The 17794-nt window shown below is 45.5% G+C and overlaps 3 protein-coding genes across 5 annotated transcripts in view; 2 read left to right on the top strand and 1 right to left on the bottom strand.

The window, feature by feature from the left end:
* The window catches only part of tarbp1 (TAR (HIV-1) RNA binding protein 1), a 28087-nt gene extending 25972 nt beyond the window's left edge, over window positions 1-2115 (top strand). Inside the window, exon 30 of the mRNA XM_072670062.1 lies at window positions 944-2115. Coding sequence (XP_072526163.1) covers window positions 944-1106 — 163 coding nt within the window. The 3' untranslated portion in view covers window positions 1107-2115. The remainder of the gene's footprint in view (window positions 1-943) is intronic.
* A 65-nt stretch (window positions 2116-2180) lies between these two features.
* On the top strand, window positions 2181-7053 carry LOC140546321 (5-hydroxytryptamine receptor 1D). Its single transcript, XM_072669508.1, has 3 exons — window positions 2181-2516; window positions 3814-3974; window positions 4726-7053. Exons 1-3 carry the CDS (start codon window positions 2354-2356, stop codon window positions 6082-6084), a joined length of 1683 nt encoding a protein of 560 aa, XP_072525609.1. The 5' UTR covers window positions 2181-2353; the 3' UTR covers window positions 6085-7053.
* Window positions 7054-9829: 2776 nt separating this feature from the next.
* Window positions 9830-17794, bottom strand: part of slc35f3b (solute carrier family 35 member F3b) — a 96387-nt gene continuing 88422 nt past the window's right edge. For all 3 annotated transcript variants that reach the window (XM_072669506.1, XM_072669505.1, XM_072669507.1), the window contains 5 exons: window positions 16611-16830; window positions 13472-13597; window positions 11182-11374; window positions 10959-11048; window positions 9830-10132 (listed from right to left, as the gene is read on the bottom strand). In XM_072669506.1, the coding sequence (XP_072525607.1) occupies window positions 9894-10132; window positions 10959-11048; window positions 11182-11374; window positions 13472-13597; window positions 16611-16830 (868 nt within the window). In that variant the 3' untranslated portion in view covers window positions 9830-9893. The remainder of the gene's footprint in view (window positions 10133-10958; window positions 11049-11181; window positions 11375-13471; window positions 13598-16610; window positions 16831-17794) is intronic.

The following is a 17794-nucleotide window of genomic DNA, read 5'->3' as shown; positions in this document are numbered from 1 at the left end:
CTCTGCTGTAGTCTCTGATCGTGTGTGTGTGTGTGTGTGTGTGTGTGTGTGTGTGTGTGTGTGTGTGTGTGTGTGTGTGTGTGCGCGCGCGCGCACATGCATGTTTGCATATCGTGATTGGTTTGGATGCACCGTTTACCACCGCGGGAAAATAGACACCTGCAGCTCCGGGCTCAGCAGGCGTCTACATCAATGTCCAATTACAGGCCGTTATCTGATTCATTATGCAGCCCTGCCAGTCGCATTAGACCCTGGCTCTCAGGCTTTTTAATGAGCCCAGCCCTCCTTTCACTGCTTCCCTGTTCTTTACACTGTTTGATTATTAAAGATTGGAACTCGTTATGAAGTTAATGCTAATTAATCTTAAACATTAATAAACAATAACATATCTGTCTCTCTCCCTATCTCTGTCTATCTCCCATCTATATCTGTCTATCCCCCTATCACTATCTGTCTCCCTGTCTCTCTCTCCCTATCTATCTGTCTCTCTCTCCCTATCTATCTGTCTCTCTCTCCCTATCTATCTGTCTATCCCCCTATCTCTATCTGTCTCCCTGTCTCTCTCTCTCTCTCTCTCTCCCTCTCTCTCTCTCTCTCTATCTGTCTCTCTCTCCCTATCTATCTGTCTCTCTCTCCCTATCTATCTGTCTCTCTCTATCTCTCTGTCTATCCCCCTATCTCTATCTGTCTCCCTGTCAATCTCTCCCTATCTCTCTCTCTCTCTCTCTCTCTCTCTCTCTCTCTCTCTCTCTCTCTCTCTCTCTCTATCTATTTATCTGTCTCTCTCTCCCTATCTATCTGTCTCTCTCCCTATCTCTATCTGTCTCTCTCCCTATCTCTGTCTCTCTCCATATCTGTCTATCTGTCTTCCTGCCTCTCTCTCTCTCTCTCTCTCTCTCTCTCTCTCTCTCTCTCTCTCTCTCTCTCTCTCTCTCTCTCTCAGGAATGAAAGAGAAGGCATCCCTGCCAACTTCCTTCAGCTGCTGGACGTCTGTGTGGAGATTCCTCAGCAAGGTGTCACACGCTCCCTCAACGTGCACGTCAGCGCCGCCCTGCTGGTGTGGGAGTACACAAGGCAACACCTGGGTTCTGGTCAAGGCCCATAACTGCAGGACCTGCTTATCTCCCCATATCCCCCAAAGAGACTGAAAGGACTGACGGAGCAGCTGTTCTTTATGGACCCAAATGTGGTTCTTCTATGACTGATCTCGAGCTGTCGCATCTGTAACCTACGGCCGTCACCCCGGGCATCTCTGTACCAGACAGAGACACACTGATCTAAACACACTTGAGTAATGCACTCCTCAGATGTCTTAAAGCTGCTATAAAGGGTTCTTTTGAGCGACGCTGTAGAAGAACCACTTTTGGGTCCATAAATGACTGTGAAAATTAGCTTTTCATCAGGTGAACTTTCTTTACATTGTCCATCTGTGGTGATCAATCGCAGGTCAGTGATGTTCCAGATGGACTGAATGTCTTCACTGATGGATGCATCTCTTAACACATGTTTGGAGGATCATTGGCTGCCTGTCTTCAGTTAGTACAGGTAGCTTCTGCTCATCTCCAAAGGTCTATGCTGGACCTCATAATCTACCTTTACCTGCTGTGCCTCGTATGGAGTCTCTATAAGGTGAATGACCCAAGTACTGTATTGTGGTCAGCTGCAGTCCACTAACCGCCACTGTTTTAGACCTGTTCTCTCCAGACTCCTGGGTTTAGGGTTCGGAGTTTGGCCTCGAGGGCTGAGCGTGTTGTATTTTAACAGATCTGTTTGAGGTGGGTGTTTTTATATTGATTTTAGATTCAAATAAAGTCTTAATTAAGGCAGTATTGCAGCGGTGAGCGGCCGCGAGTGCTTGCATCTGGTCCCGGCTGCTGTTCTGTTGCTCCAGTGAGCGGAACTGTGTAATAAAACTGTGGGAAACTAAACGGCGGTGGATTTGATGATGTGGTAGGAAGGAAGCCTCAGATCTTCGCTCAGTACTGAATGAGGTGTTGAGTCGCGCTGCCTCGCTTTAACACTTGCTAATCTGAACGGTGAAGTGTTTGATTTTCCGCTTTGTCAGCTGCTGGAGTGCGTTTTCAGCCCCTCGCTTGCTGAAACGCTCAGGTGTGCACAGGTGTGTGTGTGTGTGGGGTGGGGGTGAGGGTGAGGGTGGGGGTGTGTGGAGAGGGCTGAAGGAGATCACAGGGAAGGCTCACACTGATGCATGGTTCTCTGGGTTGAAGACGGGTGTCGCTCATGCCTACATGGCCCCCCTGCCCCTGCCTGTGACTCTTCCACCAGCGGTTTGGGACGTGTTGATTCTGCCCAGCTTTGGATTTCGGACCTGACGGGCTTCGCGCTGCGGAGATGGAGCTGCCAGGCAGCAGGTGGTTGGATGCCAGCGAGCCCCTCCTGGGTGAAATGCGAGTGTCGTGGAAGAACTCGACCAGTTCCAGGCTCAGCGGGACTCCTCGCGGGAAGGTGCTCATGGAGGTGCTGATGGTGCTCATGTGTGTGGGGGCCGTGACAGGTGGGCTCTGCTACAGTTACAGTCGTCCTCCTGTTTAGGATGGAGGATTATTTTAGAGACAGATCTGATAAGTTCACCACGGTTTGCCTTTCAGAATCTTTAAAGGATAGGCGGAAAGGTTTGGTGTCGTTTATCTTTTACATTGACATTTCTATGCTAAATTGTTGGCACCCCTGGTGAAGGTACATGTAATTCAAGAATTTTTAGCATACAATCATCACATCCTCTACACAGACAAACTCCTGGATGTTGTAATATATTTGTAGATTTGCTAAATTTAACATTTTTGGATAAATGTAAAATATGGAATATGCATACACCCCAACCCATATTACATTTAGTTAATAAATAAAAGTGGGCTCTAAAATGGCAAAATATGTAAAACGTGGCATGTCTGTCTATGTACCTACGCATAATTTCTTTATTAATTAAAAAAACTTATTTTTTTCTTTTCCAAATATGTTAAATTTAGTAAACATGTAGAAATAGCATTAATAAGAAACGTGGCCTATTTGCAAAAATGTGTTCATTTCAGTTAAGAAATAAAAATGTGCTCCGAAAATGGCAAAATATGACACATTTGGACAAATTTCAAATTTGATGTGCAATTAATATGGATGTTTTATTCAGGAAATAAAATATAGATTGTGCTCTAAAAAAATGACATTTAAATTTGTCTATTTTTGGTAGATAATTTGTTCACTTATTTATACTTATGTAATCTAATTAATCTAACACACCCAACCACTATTATTTCTTAAATGCTATTATGAAAAAATAAAACTCTTAAGTCAGAGTCTGTAGTTATGTGATTTCAGTTATCCATTTCTTGAGTAGTGGAAATCGGGTCATTTTTGTGGTCAGATGTAGAAACGAGAGTGGACTGTTGCAGGACTTTACTACTCCTTCCTGTTACTACAAATAAAACAGTGTGTGCAGTAGTTTAATATAAGAAGTCACGGTCATGCGACAAACTGGACCAATAGAAATCTCCCAAATGCTGCCCCCCCCCATTGACTTCCATTGAAAGTATATGAGAAGGAAGAAACCTTCTTAAAAGTTGGCATTTTGGATATACAAGGTTTTTGCATGACCGTAACGCTACTAAGAATGGCCGTGTTTACCTGTGTGAATGTGCTTTTAATATATTTGTGTAGCTCATTTACTCCCCTATCAGTGTGCAGCTTTACTGTATGATCATATCCGGCGTTTGGCGTTTCCATTGTTCGCTCTGCCGCTCTGCAGGGACTTACTCAGGTCAATCTTGTGTTTGTTTTTGGGTTGTTGCCTCTGTCAGGGAACATCCTGGTCATCGTGATTGTGGTGGCAACAAAGACATTCCACAGTGTGACGTCAGTGCTCATTATTAACCTGGCCATCAGCGACTTCCTGGTGGGCATCGGCGTCATGCCCTTCGTGGCAGTTTCCATCATGAATAACGGATGGGTGAACTGCAATGTTAGTATGCTCAGCTACAGTCTTGCCTTGCTTACCTTACCTGACTTAGCCAAATGGGATCCTCATAAATCTAGTCTAAATACACTACATGGCCAAATGTTTGTGGACACCCCTTCTAATGAATGCATTCAGCTACTTTCAGTGGCACCTATTGCTGATGTGAAGTGCAGCTGCACAAACACACTCACACAGCTTGTCTAGTCCCTGTAGAGAAGAAGTACTGCCAATAGAATAGGACTTGCTAGAGAAGATAAACATGGACCAATTGGCACCATGCTGCCTAATGCCAGACATGGGTTATGGAGGAGTATTTATGAAGCCCCCCAGCAGCATTGAGCTGTGGAGCAGTGGAAGAACTGTGTTCTCTGGAATGATGGATGGTGGAGCTCCATCCAATACTTTTGGGATGAGTTGTGGTGAGGGTGAGATGAGGGTGGTGATCACTTTGACAACAACATCCTGACCTCACTAACGCTGTTGTCGCTGAATGCAATCAAATCCTTACAGCAATGCTCCTCCAAAATCTAGTAGAAAGCCTTCTTCCCTGGACAGTAGAGACGGGTACTCCAACATACACTCTTTTTAATACCCTTAATTTCAAAAGAAGCTATGAATGAGCAGGTGTCCCAATACTTTTGTCCATTTAGACTGTTAGATTTCAGAGGATTTCACTTGATAAGATCATCATACTGTTTTGCAGTGTATAAATGTTAGTACATGATGTTAAGCTAAGTCTTTATTCCCGCCCCAGGATTTGTGTCTGTATGTGGGTTACACCTCCTCAGTCTACTGCACGGCCTCGGTCCTGACGCTCGCAGCCATCGCGCTGGATCGCTACTACTCCATTGTGGACTGCCTGCGGTATGACTCGCGCTGCACAGTGTGGAGAACTGGAGCAGCAGTGCTGTGGATCTGGCTGCAGGCCATGCTCACCAGCTCCCCTCCTCTGCTGGGATGGAGCAACGTCAGTTTCGTGAGCCCGATGTACAGCTGCGCGGTCAACTGGGCCAGCAGTCCGAGCTACACGGTCTTCATGGCTGCCCTGTCCTTTCTCCTCCCGGCCACGGTCATCCTCTTTTGCTACGTGAAGATTGTGCGAGTGGCGAGGCACCACGCTAGGAGGATCCACAGCCTGGAGGAGCACCTCCAGCGAAGCAGGGGTCGCTCCGTGCCCGCGCCTTCCGAATCGGCCAACCAGTGTTCGGCCACGGACCTGGAGCCGCATGACCCCTCCAGGCTGGTGTACTACGTGAGTGGAAGGTTTGTTTCCGAAGCCCAGTTCCACGCTCCTCACCATGATCTGGCAGGAGGTCCAGCTCCACAGCTGGTGGAAGGAGAAAGCGGCTCCAAACCTTCCACCCGGCGCCTGCAAGCATTGCTCGCTCATCTTCAGTGTGCCAGCGCCCAGCAGGCCAGCAACCCCCATCACGGTGTGGTGAGGCTCTTCATGGTCATCGCCGCCTTCTTCTTGTGCTGGACGCCTTACATCAGCGTCGCTCTGGTGCAGGCCACCGAGACCGCCCTCGCTCGCTCCGAGAGCCAAATTCCGCCGGCTGCCGTCACCTTCTCCTACTGGCTTGTGCTCTTCAACTCAGACATCAACCCACTGCTATACGCTCTTCTCAGCAAGCGCTTCCAGGGGGCGCTGCAGAACCTCAAGCAGAAGATTCAGACCAGGTTAGGCAGTGTAGTCGCACGGGGAGGAGATAGAAGAACAGATGGAGAAGGTGGAGGATACGCATCACCCACTAATGTGTCTGCTGGGCAGCGGCCTTCTAGAGATGGTGGAACCCATCAGATGGGCTCAGCGTATTCTTCGGTTTTCACGACGACCTCTCCTTTCACCAGAAGATACAAGGAGCGCATGAACGAGGACCTCCTGCCAGGGAGTTTGTCGTCCTCGTCCAATTCTTCCTTCTCCACCACCTCCTCCTCCTGTTCGCTTTGGAATAACTGCAGTGGAAGTTCACTAGAGAAGTCAGACTGCCTGCAAGTTCCTTCGAGACCTCAGGAGCGAGACAGACTTCCCAAGTCGGCTGCGGCCAAGGAGAGGCAGACCACTTTCTTTTATGGGCAGATTACTGTGCGAGTGGAGCATGAACTTTGTTGACCTTTGCACTGAAACGTCACTTTAATTACTCTGATTATGGAATTAACGGTTTGAAGATGGGCCGATAACGTGTTTGGCTTTGCTGTTTTTATTTCACAAATCTGATACATCTGCAATTTATGGCAAACCATGCAGCCAATCAAATCCATCCATCCTATCCCATTCAGTTTTTTCCATCCATCCAATCCAGTCCCACCCCATGACCAGGGAAGGCTTCCGGTGCCTTGCTGTAAGGATTCGACTGCATTCAGCCATAGGACCCTTAGTGAGGTCAGGATGTTCTTAAGATTATCCTGAGAACACAGTTCCTCCACAGCTCAATGCGGCTGGGGGGGCTATATATAACCCCTCCAGCCCACGCCTGGCATTAGGCAGCATGATGCCAATAGGTTCATCATGTCTATCTGCTCCAGAGAGTCCTATTCTATTGGCAGTACTTCTTCTCTACAGGGACTAGACAAGCTGTGTGTGTGCATTTGCACATCAGTATCAGCAATGGGTGCAACTAAACCACTAAAGTAGCTGAATGCGTTCATTAGAAGGGGTGTCCACAAACTTTTGGATATACATATAGTGTATGTGGGATTTGCCTGATATTTGGTGCTTGTGTTAAAATGTCGTATTTTGGGTAAAGAGCTAAGGAGGACTTGAGGGGATTGGATGGGGTGATTTTAAGGATTTTAGATGAGGAATTGGAGAAAGAGAAGGGCTTGAAGATGTTGTCTGTGGTAGTGTTGTCCACTGCTGCAGCTTTTACGTTGAAGAAGTGTTTTTTAATGGATGAATGAGTGGAAGTGTAAATCTGAGTGAACACAGGACCTGTACAAGTGTGTGTATATACACATCAGTTGGTGAACTGTTTGAGGCTTAAACAAGTCCACTGCCATTTTTTTTGGGCTTGTGACGGTCATTCTGTGTCAGCACACAAAGAAACACCACAGATCTAATAAATGAAGTTGTTTATTCATATTTTTTTATATATATTTTTTAATTTTCCTCAAATGTGATAATCAGATCTTGCATTTCAGTGTAAAAACTCATTCCTTACAAAGGTTTACATTAATTTCTAGCAACAATTCCAGAGGAATATCAGATTTATTGTCATTGGGACAATGACAATGGGAGACAGTGCTGCTGAGTTCTATTGCAAACCGAAGGAAAGGCAGTGAAGCCGACCGTTAGCCTTTCCGGTTGTTTCTGCATGCGGCTTTAAGGCCAGGTCAGATCACCGCCCTGCCTTTCAACTCAAAAGTCCTTAAAGAAAAAAAATAAAAGCCCAAACCACTCAGAATATGATGCACTGAAGTCATATTTGGGACACATTTGAGAAAGTCATGATGAGTGCAAGAAGCACTGTGAGCTGGAGATGGCGCTGGTCCTCGGCACCCACTCCAAAGAAAGCACATTGTGTAGGAGCATTGTGTGATTCAGAAACGGTCATACATTCACAAGGCAGACGCGGTCCCGCGTTCAGGACGTCTTCATTTCGTCTGTCTGAGCGTGTGTGGGGGTGTGTGGGGGTTTGTGTACGCCATTCTCCGGCAATGCCCGTTTACATTGTGGCAGTGCCACCTGACCCTGAAGTAGCCTCACAGTGGTTAACACACACTTAAGCAAGAAGGTGACAGTTAAATAGACTCAACGACTCAACTTAACGATGTAAACAGCCTGGATTTCCCCAATTGCTCAAGTGGAGATCCTGGTCCATGATCGGTCAAGAAGTTTAGAAGACATCAAGTCAAGTGTTCCTTCTTAAATCCGCAGGGGGGGGAAGATATAGCTGGGCTGAAGATGACCCAAGCAAAGAAGTTAGTCACAAGTGAGTTGGCACTGGTCGACGATTCTGCTATTAGTGCTCCAAACGTTAGTGGCGGTGCATGCGTAGCAGGGGTCAGTCCTCAACACTGGCAGGCTCCATTGCCAGTGGCTGCAGTGACCAGTTCAGTTCAGTTGCTCCAATTGCTGGCGTGACTCCTCAGTCCTAGATGCATGGTGCAAGTGTAATGTGAGCGGTTCATGACTGGAAAAGGTGCTTCAAATGGTGGTCGTTCTGAGAAACCACTTGAAGCTCCTTTATTTTTAAGAATGCATGACAGTCTCTGGTGGTAGGGGAGTGGCAAAGAGTGGTTAAGGCCATAGTAGAAGCTCCAGAGACTGCCAGTGTATGGGTTGATCACAATGGGTGCAAATTCTTCTTGAATGAAACTGGGAGAAAGTGCCATCCTCCCACCCTGGAGGGAGCAGGGCCAATTGTGCTCTCTCAGGCCCCGGCTGCCGATGGCTAGCAGCTAGAAGTGGCTAGAATTCAAAGTAGCAGCGATCCTCTAATCATAGTGGACTCAAGCTGCTATATCTCAGGTTGAATCCTTCAGCACTACGCACTGTAACTTTCCTCACACCGATGTTCTGGATGTTCTCTCTAGAGATCTAGGCTAAACATCAAGGCGACTGGCGGCTGTATCTGAAACCGTGGATACTGTAGTGTGCAAAAGGCAGTTACTGCACAAAAGAGACTATCGAGAGTTGAGTAACAGGCTTTCTGGAGAACAGCAGGTGTTCCCAGATGTTCAAGTCAGGAGAGAAAGAGAGGGGCTGGATATACACCGATCAGCCACAACATTAAAACCATCTGCCAAATATTGTTATCAAACCAGCCCTGTCCTTTGGAGGCAGGGAGGCACGAGACCTCTTTAGGTGCATCTGGACAACTGGAGACCTTTGTAAGCTGTGAGCCTCGAGTGCCTATGACCCCGACACTTTTTAAACCCCTTTTGGTTGGTACAGACCTGGCTGATGTTCCGACCCAGTCGTCTAGCCATTACACTTAGGTTCTTGTCTCTCAGATTCTTATGATTTCAAGAGGACGTCAACTTCACAAACTCGTGGTTTTAATGTTATGGCTGATTGGTGTATAGCCAGCGATCCTAATAAATAAATAAATCCTAATCACATCTGTTCAATTCAGCTGCCAATACAACATTACCGGGCAACCAACACGCTAGGAGGGAGGAGCCGTGTACCAATGCGGGCGGCTGAGGTGGCGGCTGGCACCTCAATGGAATGAAAAGGGCCGAAAGTGCCATCTACCCACCCTGGAGAGAGCAGGGCCAATTGTGCTCTATCAGGGCCCCGGCTACCGATGGCTAGCAGCATCTGATCATAGTGACCGTTCCTTAGTCCGCTGGACCACTCGGGGCCTACCCATCCAACTGAAACTTGTGACCAAACGAATCAGTTCTGGCCCAAATTTACAATCATGGCCTGATGACTTATTTCAAATTTGGGTGCTGGATCATGGTCACAGTTGGCTACAGTTGGACCAGTTTTGGGCTAAAGTAGAAATGCTGTAGAAATGCTGACAGATCTTAAATGTGTCTCCTGGGCCATTAACAGAACTGGCCCATAAATGCCTTAGGTGGCTCATATTTTTAGCCCAGAATGGTCTGCTATGTGTGCAAGATGAGCATGTAAAAGCAGACGAGGAGATCTTCTACTGCTTTGGTAACATGCTAACTGATACAGCCGTGCCTATAGAGCCTTCTCTAGCCGAGCAGAACTGGACTGGTCAGGGAATATCTCAAAGAACTCTCCACAGAAAATACTAACTATGCTGATAACCGTGGATCAAAGCCAGCATGAGCCAATTAGCATTCTAACGGCATGCTGAGTGGACCCTCCTCCACTCGATTTCTTCTAGCCACGCTAGCAATTCAGGGAACGTTTAATGTGGGTTTATATACGTGTGTGTGTGTGTGTGTGTGTGTGTGTGTGTGTGTGTGTGTGTGTGTGTGTGTGTGTGTGTGTGTGTCTCAGTGGGCAAACGTGGACATGGAGGTCCGGGGTCTTCGGCTCCAGTTGAGGCTAGAGCCGGCTCCTGGCTCAGCTGGCTCGGCATGCTGCTCACGTTTGCGCAACTTGGTGCTCAGCTGGATCAGGCACTGGTCCCAGTCCTCCGGCAGCAGCAGCATCAGGAAGCCCAGGCAGATGATGAACACAGCAATGAGCCGCACCGTGTTGAAGTGGATCTCACAGGTGTACAGGTCTACCACTGTCACAACACAAACAGCAGATGTGAGGCAACAGCATACATTGTAATGGTCACGTGGCAATGGCCTGCAGATTTCCCCAATCCCAAACTCTCTAGTGGGGGAATAGTCCCATCTCGGATTTACACCTGTTGACTGATGTTAGATTACGGATGATTAGTTTGGCATCACTTCAGCTTATCCCAAAGAATAATACTGGATGGAGCTCTACATCCCAATACAGCGGAGTGTTCTACCCCTCTAGCATGCACTGCAATGGTCACACACTATAGAGTTTGGGATTAGGGAATATTCTCATCTCGGATTTCCAATGTATTCTTTATTTCTCTGTAGACGTTGTTTCATCTAAAATCAGGGGAATTACTATGAAATTCATTTGTCTGCCTACTATCCTTTGCTCTTCTGGGAAGATCTTGCGGTAATTTGCTTGCTATGAGCCACAACAGCATTAGTGATGTCCAGTACTTCTTGAAGTTGGATGATTAGTTTTGTACCACTCCACCTCATCCCAAAGCTATTGGATGGGGCTCCAAATCCCCATAGACCCTTCTAGCCTCTGCTTGACATTGGGCATGGTGACCTCAGCTCTGGAGTGGCCACATATGAGCCTTTGTCAACAATGAGTTCACCTTAAAATGACAGAAGGGGTGTCTGGATACTTTTGGACATGCATTTTATGCAGTGGTCGATTCATGAAAATTATTTGGACCCCTCCCCATCCGAAAGTGGTTCCATGGGTGCCACACTGTATTGGAATGTGGAGCTCCATCCAATACCTTTGGGATAAGCTGAAGTATCACTGTGGAGAATCATGCAGGCGTCACTTACGTGCATTAACGGGAACACTTAGGACAATTCCGAGTGAAATCAGCGTTGGATAGGTTATAGCAATTCCGAAGTTCACCAGGATGTTGAACGCTACAGAGAAATAAAAACATCACAAGCAGAACGACGCCGTCAGTGTCTGGATTTTCATCACTCTATGAACGGTTACGAGCTTTGCTCAGCCATGCAGTGAGATGTTGATGTTGATGTTAATCATAAGGCATACCGAGTAAGAGGGCAGCTACTCCACAGAGGTACAACCAAGGTATACTGTCAGGAGACCCGAAGTTCTCGACGTGGGTGAAGTAAAGAATTACTGGCACGAAGCTAATAAAGACGAAGTTGGCTCCCCCTACAATAGTAAGGAAGAGAGCAGCCTCCCCGAACTTGGCGCTACCAAGCACCAGCTTGAAGAGCACCTAAGGAAAACAACACAGAGACCATTAGGTAATCCATTGAGCCATTAAACAAGGTCCACAATATCCTCTGCTTCAGGCTTTTAACTGAAACCAGTCAGTCAACTTATTTCAAACTATTTTCTACTATTTTTACTTGTTTTAAGTGATTCTATCTACTAAATAGGTCTTATTTTATTGGCAGGTCATTTTGCTTGATTCAGCAAAGTATATAATAAAAGAAAAACTGGTTAAAAACTAAATGATCCGTCAGTAAAAAAGACTTAAAACAAGCAATAATAGATTAGTAATGTCCAGTAGACTAAGGTACTGCCGTTATGATTTGAGAATCACCAGTTCGAATCCCGGGTCCTGCTGCTTTACCATCAGCAGCCAGAGTCAGAGAGAGCACAATTGGCCTTGCTTTCTCAGGGGTGGGTTGATGGTACTTCCTACTACCTCCCAAGATCACTTATGTAAACAAAGACTGGGTAAAATTAGAGATTATTAATAGGTTATTAATGAGTTAATTAATCTTACAACAGTTTTTGCAGTGAGGGGAAAAGAGAAAAAGAATGACTATAAGGTTTATGGTGCCTTTTGGGCTAAATATCAAAGATCACGGAGCTTTAAAACAGGTCAAGCCTAAAACCTTAAGCTGTTACATAACAGGCTTGACTCATTATATATTTACACCCCCAGTACCTTTATACGTACAGCCCACTGGCAACAGCCTTTCCAGGCTAAACGCATCGGCTACTTCAGGAGAATATGGAAGTCCTGCTAGTGCTATAAACTGGCGCCAGAATATTGTCGGCCTCCGCTCAAAGCGTAACCAACAGGCTGACGTGCTTTCTCCATCCTCATTTTTAACATCTGTTGGGCTGACTAGAGGAAGCCAGGGAATGAGTGGGTGTTAGCCGGGTGCAAGGCTAAAAGCTAACCCTACCAGACTCCACTACTGTGCTGACTGGGCACAGAGAGAACCCAGAGAGGACAGCAACACTATCCGGTACACTATTCCTTGTTTTTATTTTTATTTTTTTTACGTTGTTTTTTGCTTTGATTTAATTATTTTATGGATGGTGACCTTAAGAATCCTATTAATAAAAGTTATGAATTTATTATTAAGACTCGGGGAGAACTACAGTGTTAATAGCGAGACTAGGCTATCCAGCCATGAGCTGTCGCCGTACCTTAACCCAGCCAATAAAAAGTTTGGGGCTCCAGAGATGTCAAAAATCTGTCCACAAAAGACAAGCTAAGAAAAACTGTGGCCAACAAACGTCAGGAGTTCCAGAGAGTGCCCCCATCTGACCTTTCCCACATATCTGCCCTTCAGCTCAGACTTCACAGCACATCACACGTCAATGGCAGCTCCTCTTATTACGAAACAGGCTTTCGAGGTCAGAGTGAAATTCATGCTTTTCCTGGATGTAGGGCTGTTTTAGAGAATCATGAGACTTTCTGGACTTAAAGTAACCAGGAAAAACATTTATATATTTTATATAAATATAACAAATTTCTATGTAGTTTTTTTCTAATTAGTCATTTTTTCAGTAGTTTTTAAGGAATAACCACATTTAACATCAATAAAACAAATAATGATTACTTCTGCATATTGATTAGTAGCCAGGGAAGGTAATAATCAACGCATCATCACTGTCACACAAACCTTGTATCTCACAAACCTTGTATCTCTTGTATACATCAGAAGAAAAAATTGCTTGTGATTGCTATCACACTGCAAAGTGGTGGCTATGGTGTTGCTTAGTGGTTGCTAGACAGTCGCCATGGTATCCCAGGTAGTTGCTAGCATGCTGGTAATTGCCATCAAGTGGTTTACTGTGGTCTCCTGTTTGGTTGGTTGGGTGTTCCTAGTGTATTTGTGTCATCATGACATAAGAAGGGTTCATTCCTGGGGGAGGGATCCATTGCTATGTGGAAACTGCATGTCCAATCACAAATTTGGGAGCATTTCTATTGGTCCACTCATCATGAAGTTCTGATGCAACGTAAAGAGTTACGGCCAGATTCACATTACGTCAAAAAGTGACAAAATGGAGATGCAAGGTTTTTGCGTAACTGGGACGAGAGCTGACCCAGTTGTAACGCGCTTACCTTGTAGAGAGCAGACGCAGAGGCGGAGGCCACAACTAGGGTGATGCCGATGACCGAATGGCTGTGAAAACCATCGGCGTAGGTCATCATCACAATGCCAGCAATGGCCAAAATGGCAGCAACAATCTGTGAAAGACAAAAAACATCATGTTCATTTTAGATTCTGTAACAGCCATGTCCAAATGTTTGTGGACACCCCTTTTAATGAAGACATTCAGCTACTTTAAACTCTACCCATTGCTGACACAAATGTGTAAATGCACGCACAGCTTGTCTATATTCTGTAGAGAAGACGTACTGCCAATAGAATAGGACTCTCTATAGCAGATGAACATGAGCCTATTGGCACCGTGCAGCCTAATAAAGCCAGGCGTGGGCTAGAGGGGTGGTGTAAAGCCCCCTAGCATTGAGCTGTGGAGCAGTGGAAGAACTGTGTTTTCTGGAATGATGAATGGTGGTGCTCCATCCAATACCTTTGGTATGAGGTGGGGTGGTGATCATCCAACATCCTGACCTCACCAACCCTTTTGTGACTGAATGCAGTTAAATACTCACAGCAATGCTCCAAAATGTGGCAGAAAGTCTTATAAAAGGGTATAAAGCCCCCCCTCCAACAATGATGTGTGGAGCAGTGGGACTGTTGGGATGAGTTGAGGTGGGGGTGGTGATCATTTATCATCCGATATCCTGACCGCTCTTGTTGCTTACATGTTGCTCCAACATGGTGTGGTAGCTCAGTGGCAACTAGTGGTGTTATCTGTTGCGCCACACCAACCACTGATTGCTGAATGCAATCAAATCCCCACTGCAATTCTCCTCCACAATCTAATGCAAAGCCTTTTCTGGACAGTAAAGACAGTTAAAAATGTAAATAAATGTTTTTTAAATATCCTTGATTTTGGAAGAAAATGAATGAGCAGGTGTCCCAATACTTTTGTCCATGTTGTATAAATGAGTAGAAAGCTAGATTCGAATACCAGGACCTGAACTGCAGTATGCGCACACGAACACACTGATGCATAAAGGTCTTGCTGTATTGAGTGATTGGCGCTGGACTGTAAATCTACTCGGCCTTCGGCCTCCTGCCTACCAGGGCCAATAACTCACACTACAGCACTCCCTCTAGTGCGTTACTGCGTAATTAATCCACACTAAACGCTCATCTCATTCTATTATATTAACTTTGAGATCAGAAATGAGGCGGCGAGGCTTAATTCATGCTCCGCAGATGCCACTCACATAGCCACGCCCCCTTTTACAGCATGTACCCCGTCCTACACGCACATCCAAATCAATCAGAATGATGTCTCGGCAAGGTCACAACCTTATAAACCTCGGCAGTGCAGGTCTCTGACGTGTGTGTGTGTGTGTGTGTGAGTGTGTGTTTGTCTATGTGATGAACAGGAACAGGGCTGGGTCAGTTAAGTGGATTAGAGCGGTATTAAAAAGGTGTCAGGAAGAGTAATGGCCTCCACGCTCTCGCCTGGCCGAAGCTCAGAGCGTCCCCTTTTTCTCCACTCTCTCCATCTTCTTCATCTTCACCGCCCCAGTGCTCACGGTTTACCACTCCGTCCCTCAGTACCTCGCTCTCTCTCACTATTATTCTCAGACACAGTTGATTATGTTGGGATTTGGTGGATCAGGGGCCGCAGCCTTGCTCAGGTCTTTTGCTGGAGATGGGTGAAACCAGTAAACACCAATGGAGAAGCGTAGGAAAGACGCTGGTATCTCCAAAACGGCAACTTCACAGTAAAAGGGAAAAAAGTGGTTGCTGCGGTGTTGCTCTGTGGTATCCCATGTAGTTGCTATGGTGTCTCAGGTGCTTGGGATGTAATTGGGATTACATGTGTTCAAGTAGGATCTTGCAATAGTGCCCTCTGGTGGAGATGAATGCTTTAGTGATGTATACATGTATAGCAGAGTGAGGACTGTCCTTCAACCCTGTAAACCATGTATGTTGGCCCACACTTCAGACTCTAACTGCATTTCTATCGTCATCATTATGAAGATTTAGGAATTTAGGATCATTTTCTTTACTACTACTCCTACTATAACTACTACAATAATAATAATACTTCTACTACTACTGTAACTATATCACTGCTACTACTATAACTACTTCTAGTACTACTACTACCACTATAACTACTGCTGCTACTATAACTATGTCTAGTACTACTACTACCACTATAACTACTGCTGCTACTATAACTGTACTACTGCTACTACTACCACTATAATACAGTTATAGCTGCTACCACCACTATAACTGTATTACTGCTACTACTAGTACTACTACTACTAGAACTACTGCTGCTACCAGCACTATAACTGTACTACTACTGCTGCTACTATAACTGTGCTACTACTGCTACTACTAGTACTACTACTAAACCTACTGCTGCTACCACCACTATAACTGTACTACTACTACTATAACTATACTACTACTGCTGCGACTACTATAACTATACTACTACTACTATAACTACTACTACTGCTGGTACTACTACTACTATAACTATACTACCACTACTACTAACTGTACTACTGCTACTATAACTATACTACTACTAATATTACTACTTCTTCTACTACTATAACTATACTACTACTATAACTACTGCTGCTACTACTATGACTATACTACTACTAGTACTGTTGCTACTATTATTACTACTCCTTCTACTACTATAACTATACTACTACTACTATAACTAATACTACTGCTGCTACTACTATAACTATACTACTACTACTATAACTAATACTACTGCTGCTACTACTATAACTATACTACTACTACTACTCCTCTAACTACTACTAGTACTGTTGCTACTATTATTACTACTACTGCTGCTACTTTAACCATGCTACTACTACTTCTACTATACCTATACTACTACTGCTACTACTGCTACTACAACTACTACTAGTACTGCTACTACTACTTATACTATACCTATACTACTAATGCTACTACTGCTACTACAACTACTACTAGTACTGTTGCTACTATTATTACTACTACTGCTGCTGCTGCTACTTTAACCATGCTACTACTATACCTATACTACTAATGCTACTATAACTACTACTAGTACTGCTGCTACTAATAAAATATGGTCAGTCTCCTCACCCGGACCCCCATGAATCGGTCTCGCAGCACTATCCACGACAGCAGGAAGACGAAGGCTTTGTTGCAGCAGAACAGAGCAGACACGTCGGTGGTGTTGATCTTGCGCAGTGCCTGCAGGTACAGGTAGTTAGTCACAATCCACAGCAGCCCAAACGGAGCCACTTTAGTGAAGAACACCTTCGCCGTCAGCCCGTCCTCGCCGAAGAACCGACAGCATTCCCTGCAAACATGGCGCACACACACACACACACACCTCCTTGCATTAGTTTTAATTCCTGAAACTGAGCCAGGGTTACAGGCTCACCTCTACAGGTGACATTTTAATGAGTGAACTTACTGGACTTGAACCTGCTACCATAACACTGCTCTAACCCACTGATAAAGCCAGCATACGACGTCCTGTGTTGTCATGATGGATTATGTTGGACAGTACAGACTAAACACATGTGGGGATGATGATAACAGGGCAGGACGAGGGCACACCAAACCAAAATCTGTTTTATTCAACTTAAATAAACACCTGGAAAGAAGCATCGCTTCATCCAAAGTATTTATTTAAGGTGAATTAAACAATCTTAAAACAAGAACAGAAAGACGCCTACCCAGCCAGCACGGTCATGTGGGGCTAGGTGGGTTCCAGGTGGGCATTCGCTCTGAATGGGTTTGTACATGTGTTGTTACTAGGACCCTGTTGAGCTTCCCAAATTGGCTTCAACGCTACAGCCTGCCCTAATCTCACACGGGTCCCAGCTAGGCCCCAACCAAAATGAGGCTCATGTTTAACCCCTCCTCGTCCCATCACTGACCCTGGTGGGCATCCATATGTGGGACAACATGGAACCCTTGGACAAAACTTTCTGGATTCTGTCATCAGTTCACTGGCTGTCGTTCCTATGAGCACTTTTGGTAAGGCCTGACCACAGCACAAGACCCGCCTGATGTTTTGGAGATGTTCTGGCCCAGTCGTCCAGCCACTACAGTTTAGTTCTTGTCAGAGTGGCTCAGATTCTTATTCTTGCCCATTTTCCTACTTTTAACATCTTCCAGAACTGACTGTTCACTTCCTAATATGTCCACCCCTGGACAGGAGCCACTGTGGACGAAGATAATCGCCGAAGTTCTGGCTGATCCATCACCAATCAGCAGCATTACCTGCTTGGGTACTATTTGTTGCTGGTTAAGGG

The sequence above is a fragment of the Salminus brasiliensis genome, chromosome 24, assembly GCF_030463535.1.
Source record: "Salminus brasiliensis chromosome 24, fSalBra1.hap2, whole genome shotgun sequence".
Classification (NCBI taxonomy): Eukaryota; Metazoa; Chordata; class Actinopteri; order Characiformes; family Bryconidae; genus Salminus; species Salminus brasiliensis.
This window is presented reverse-complemented; position numbering and strand designations above follow the sequence as displayed.

Coding starts and splice junctions, on each gene's coding strand:
- LOC140546321 (XM_072669508.1), top strand. CDS start 2,354: ATGGAGCTGCCAGGCAGCAGGTGGTTGGATGCCAGCGAGCCCCTCCTG. Junction 2,517..3,813: donor GTGTGTGGGGGCCGTGACAG/GTGGGCTCTGCT, acceptor TGCCTCTGTCAG/GGAACATCCTGGTCATCGTG. Junction 3,975..4,725: donor ACGGATGGGTGAACTGCAAT/GTTAGTATGCTC, acceptor TTCCCGCCCCAG/GATTTGTGTCTGTATGTGGG.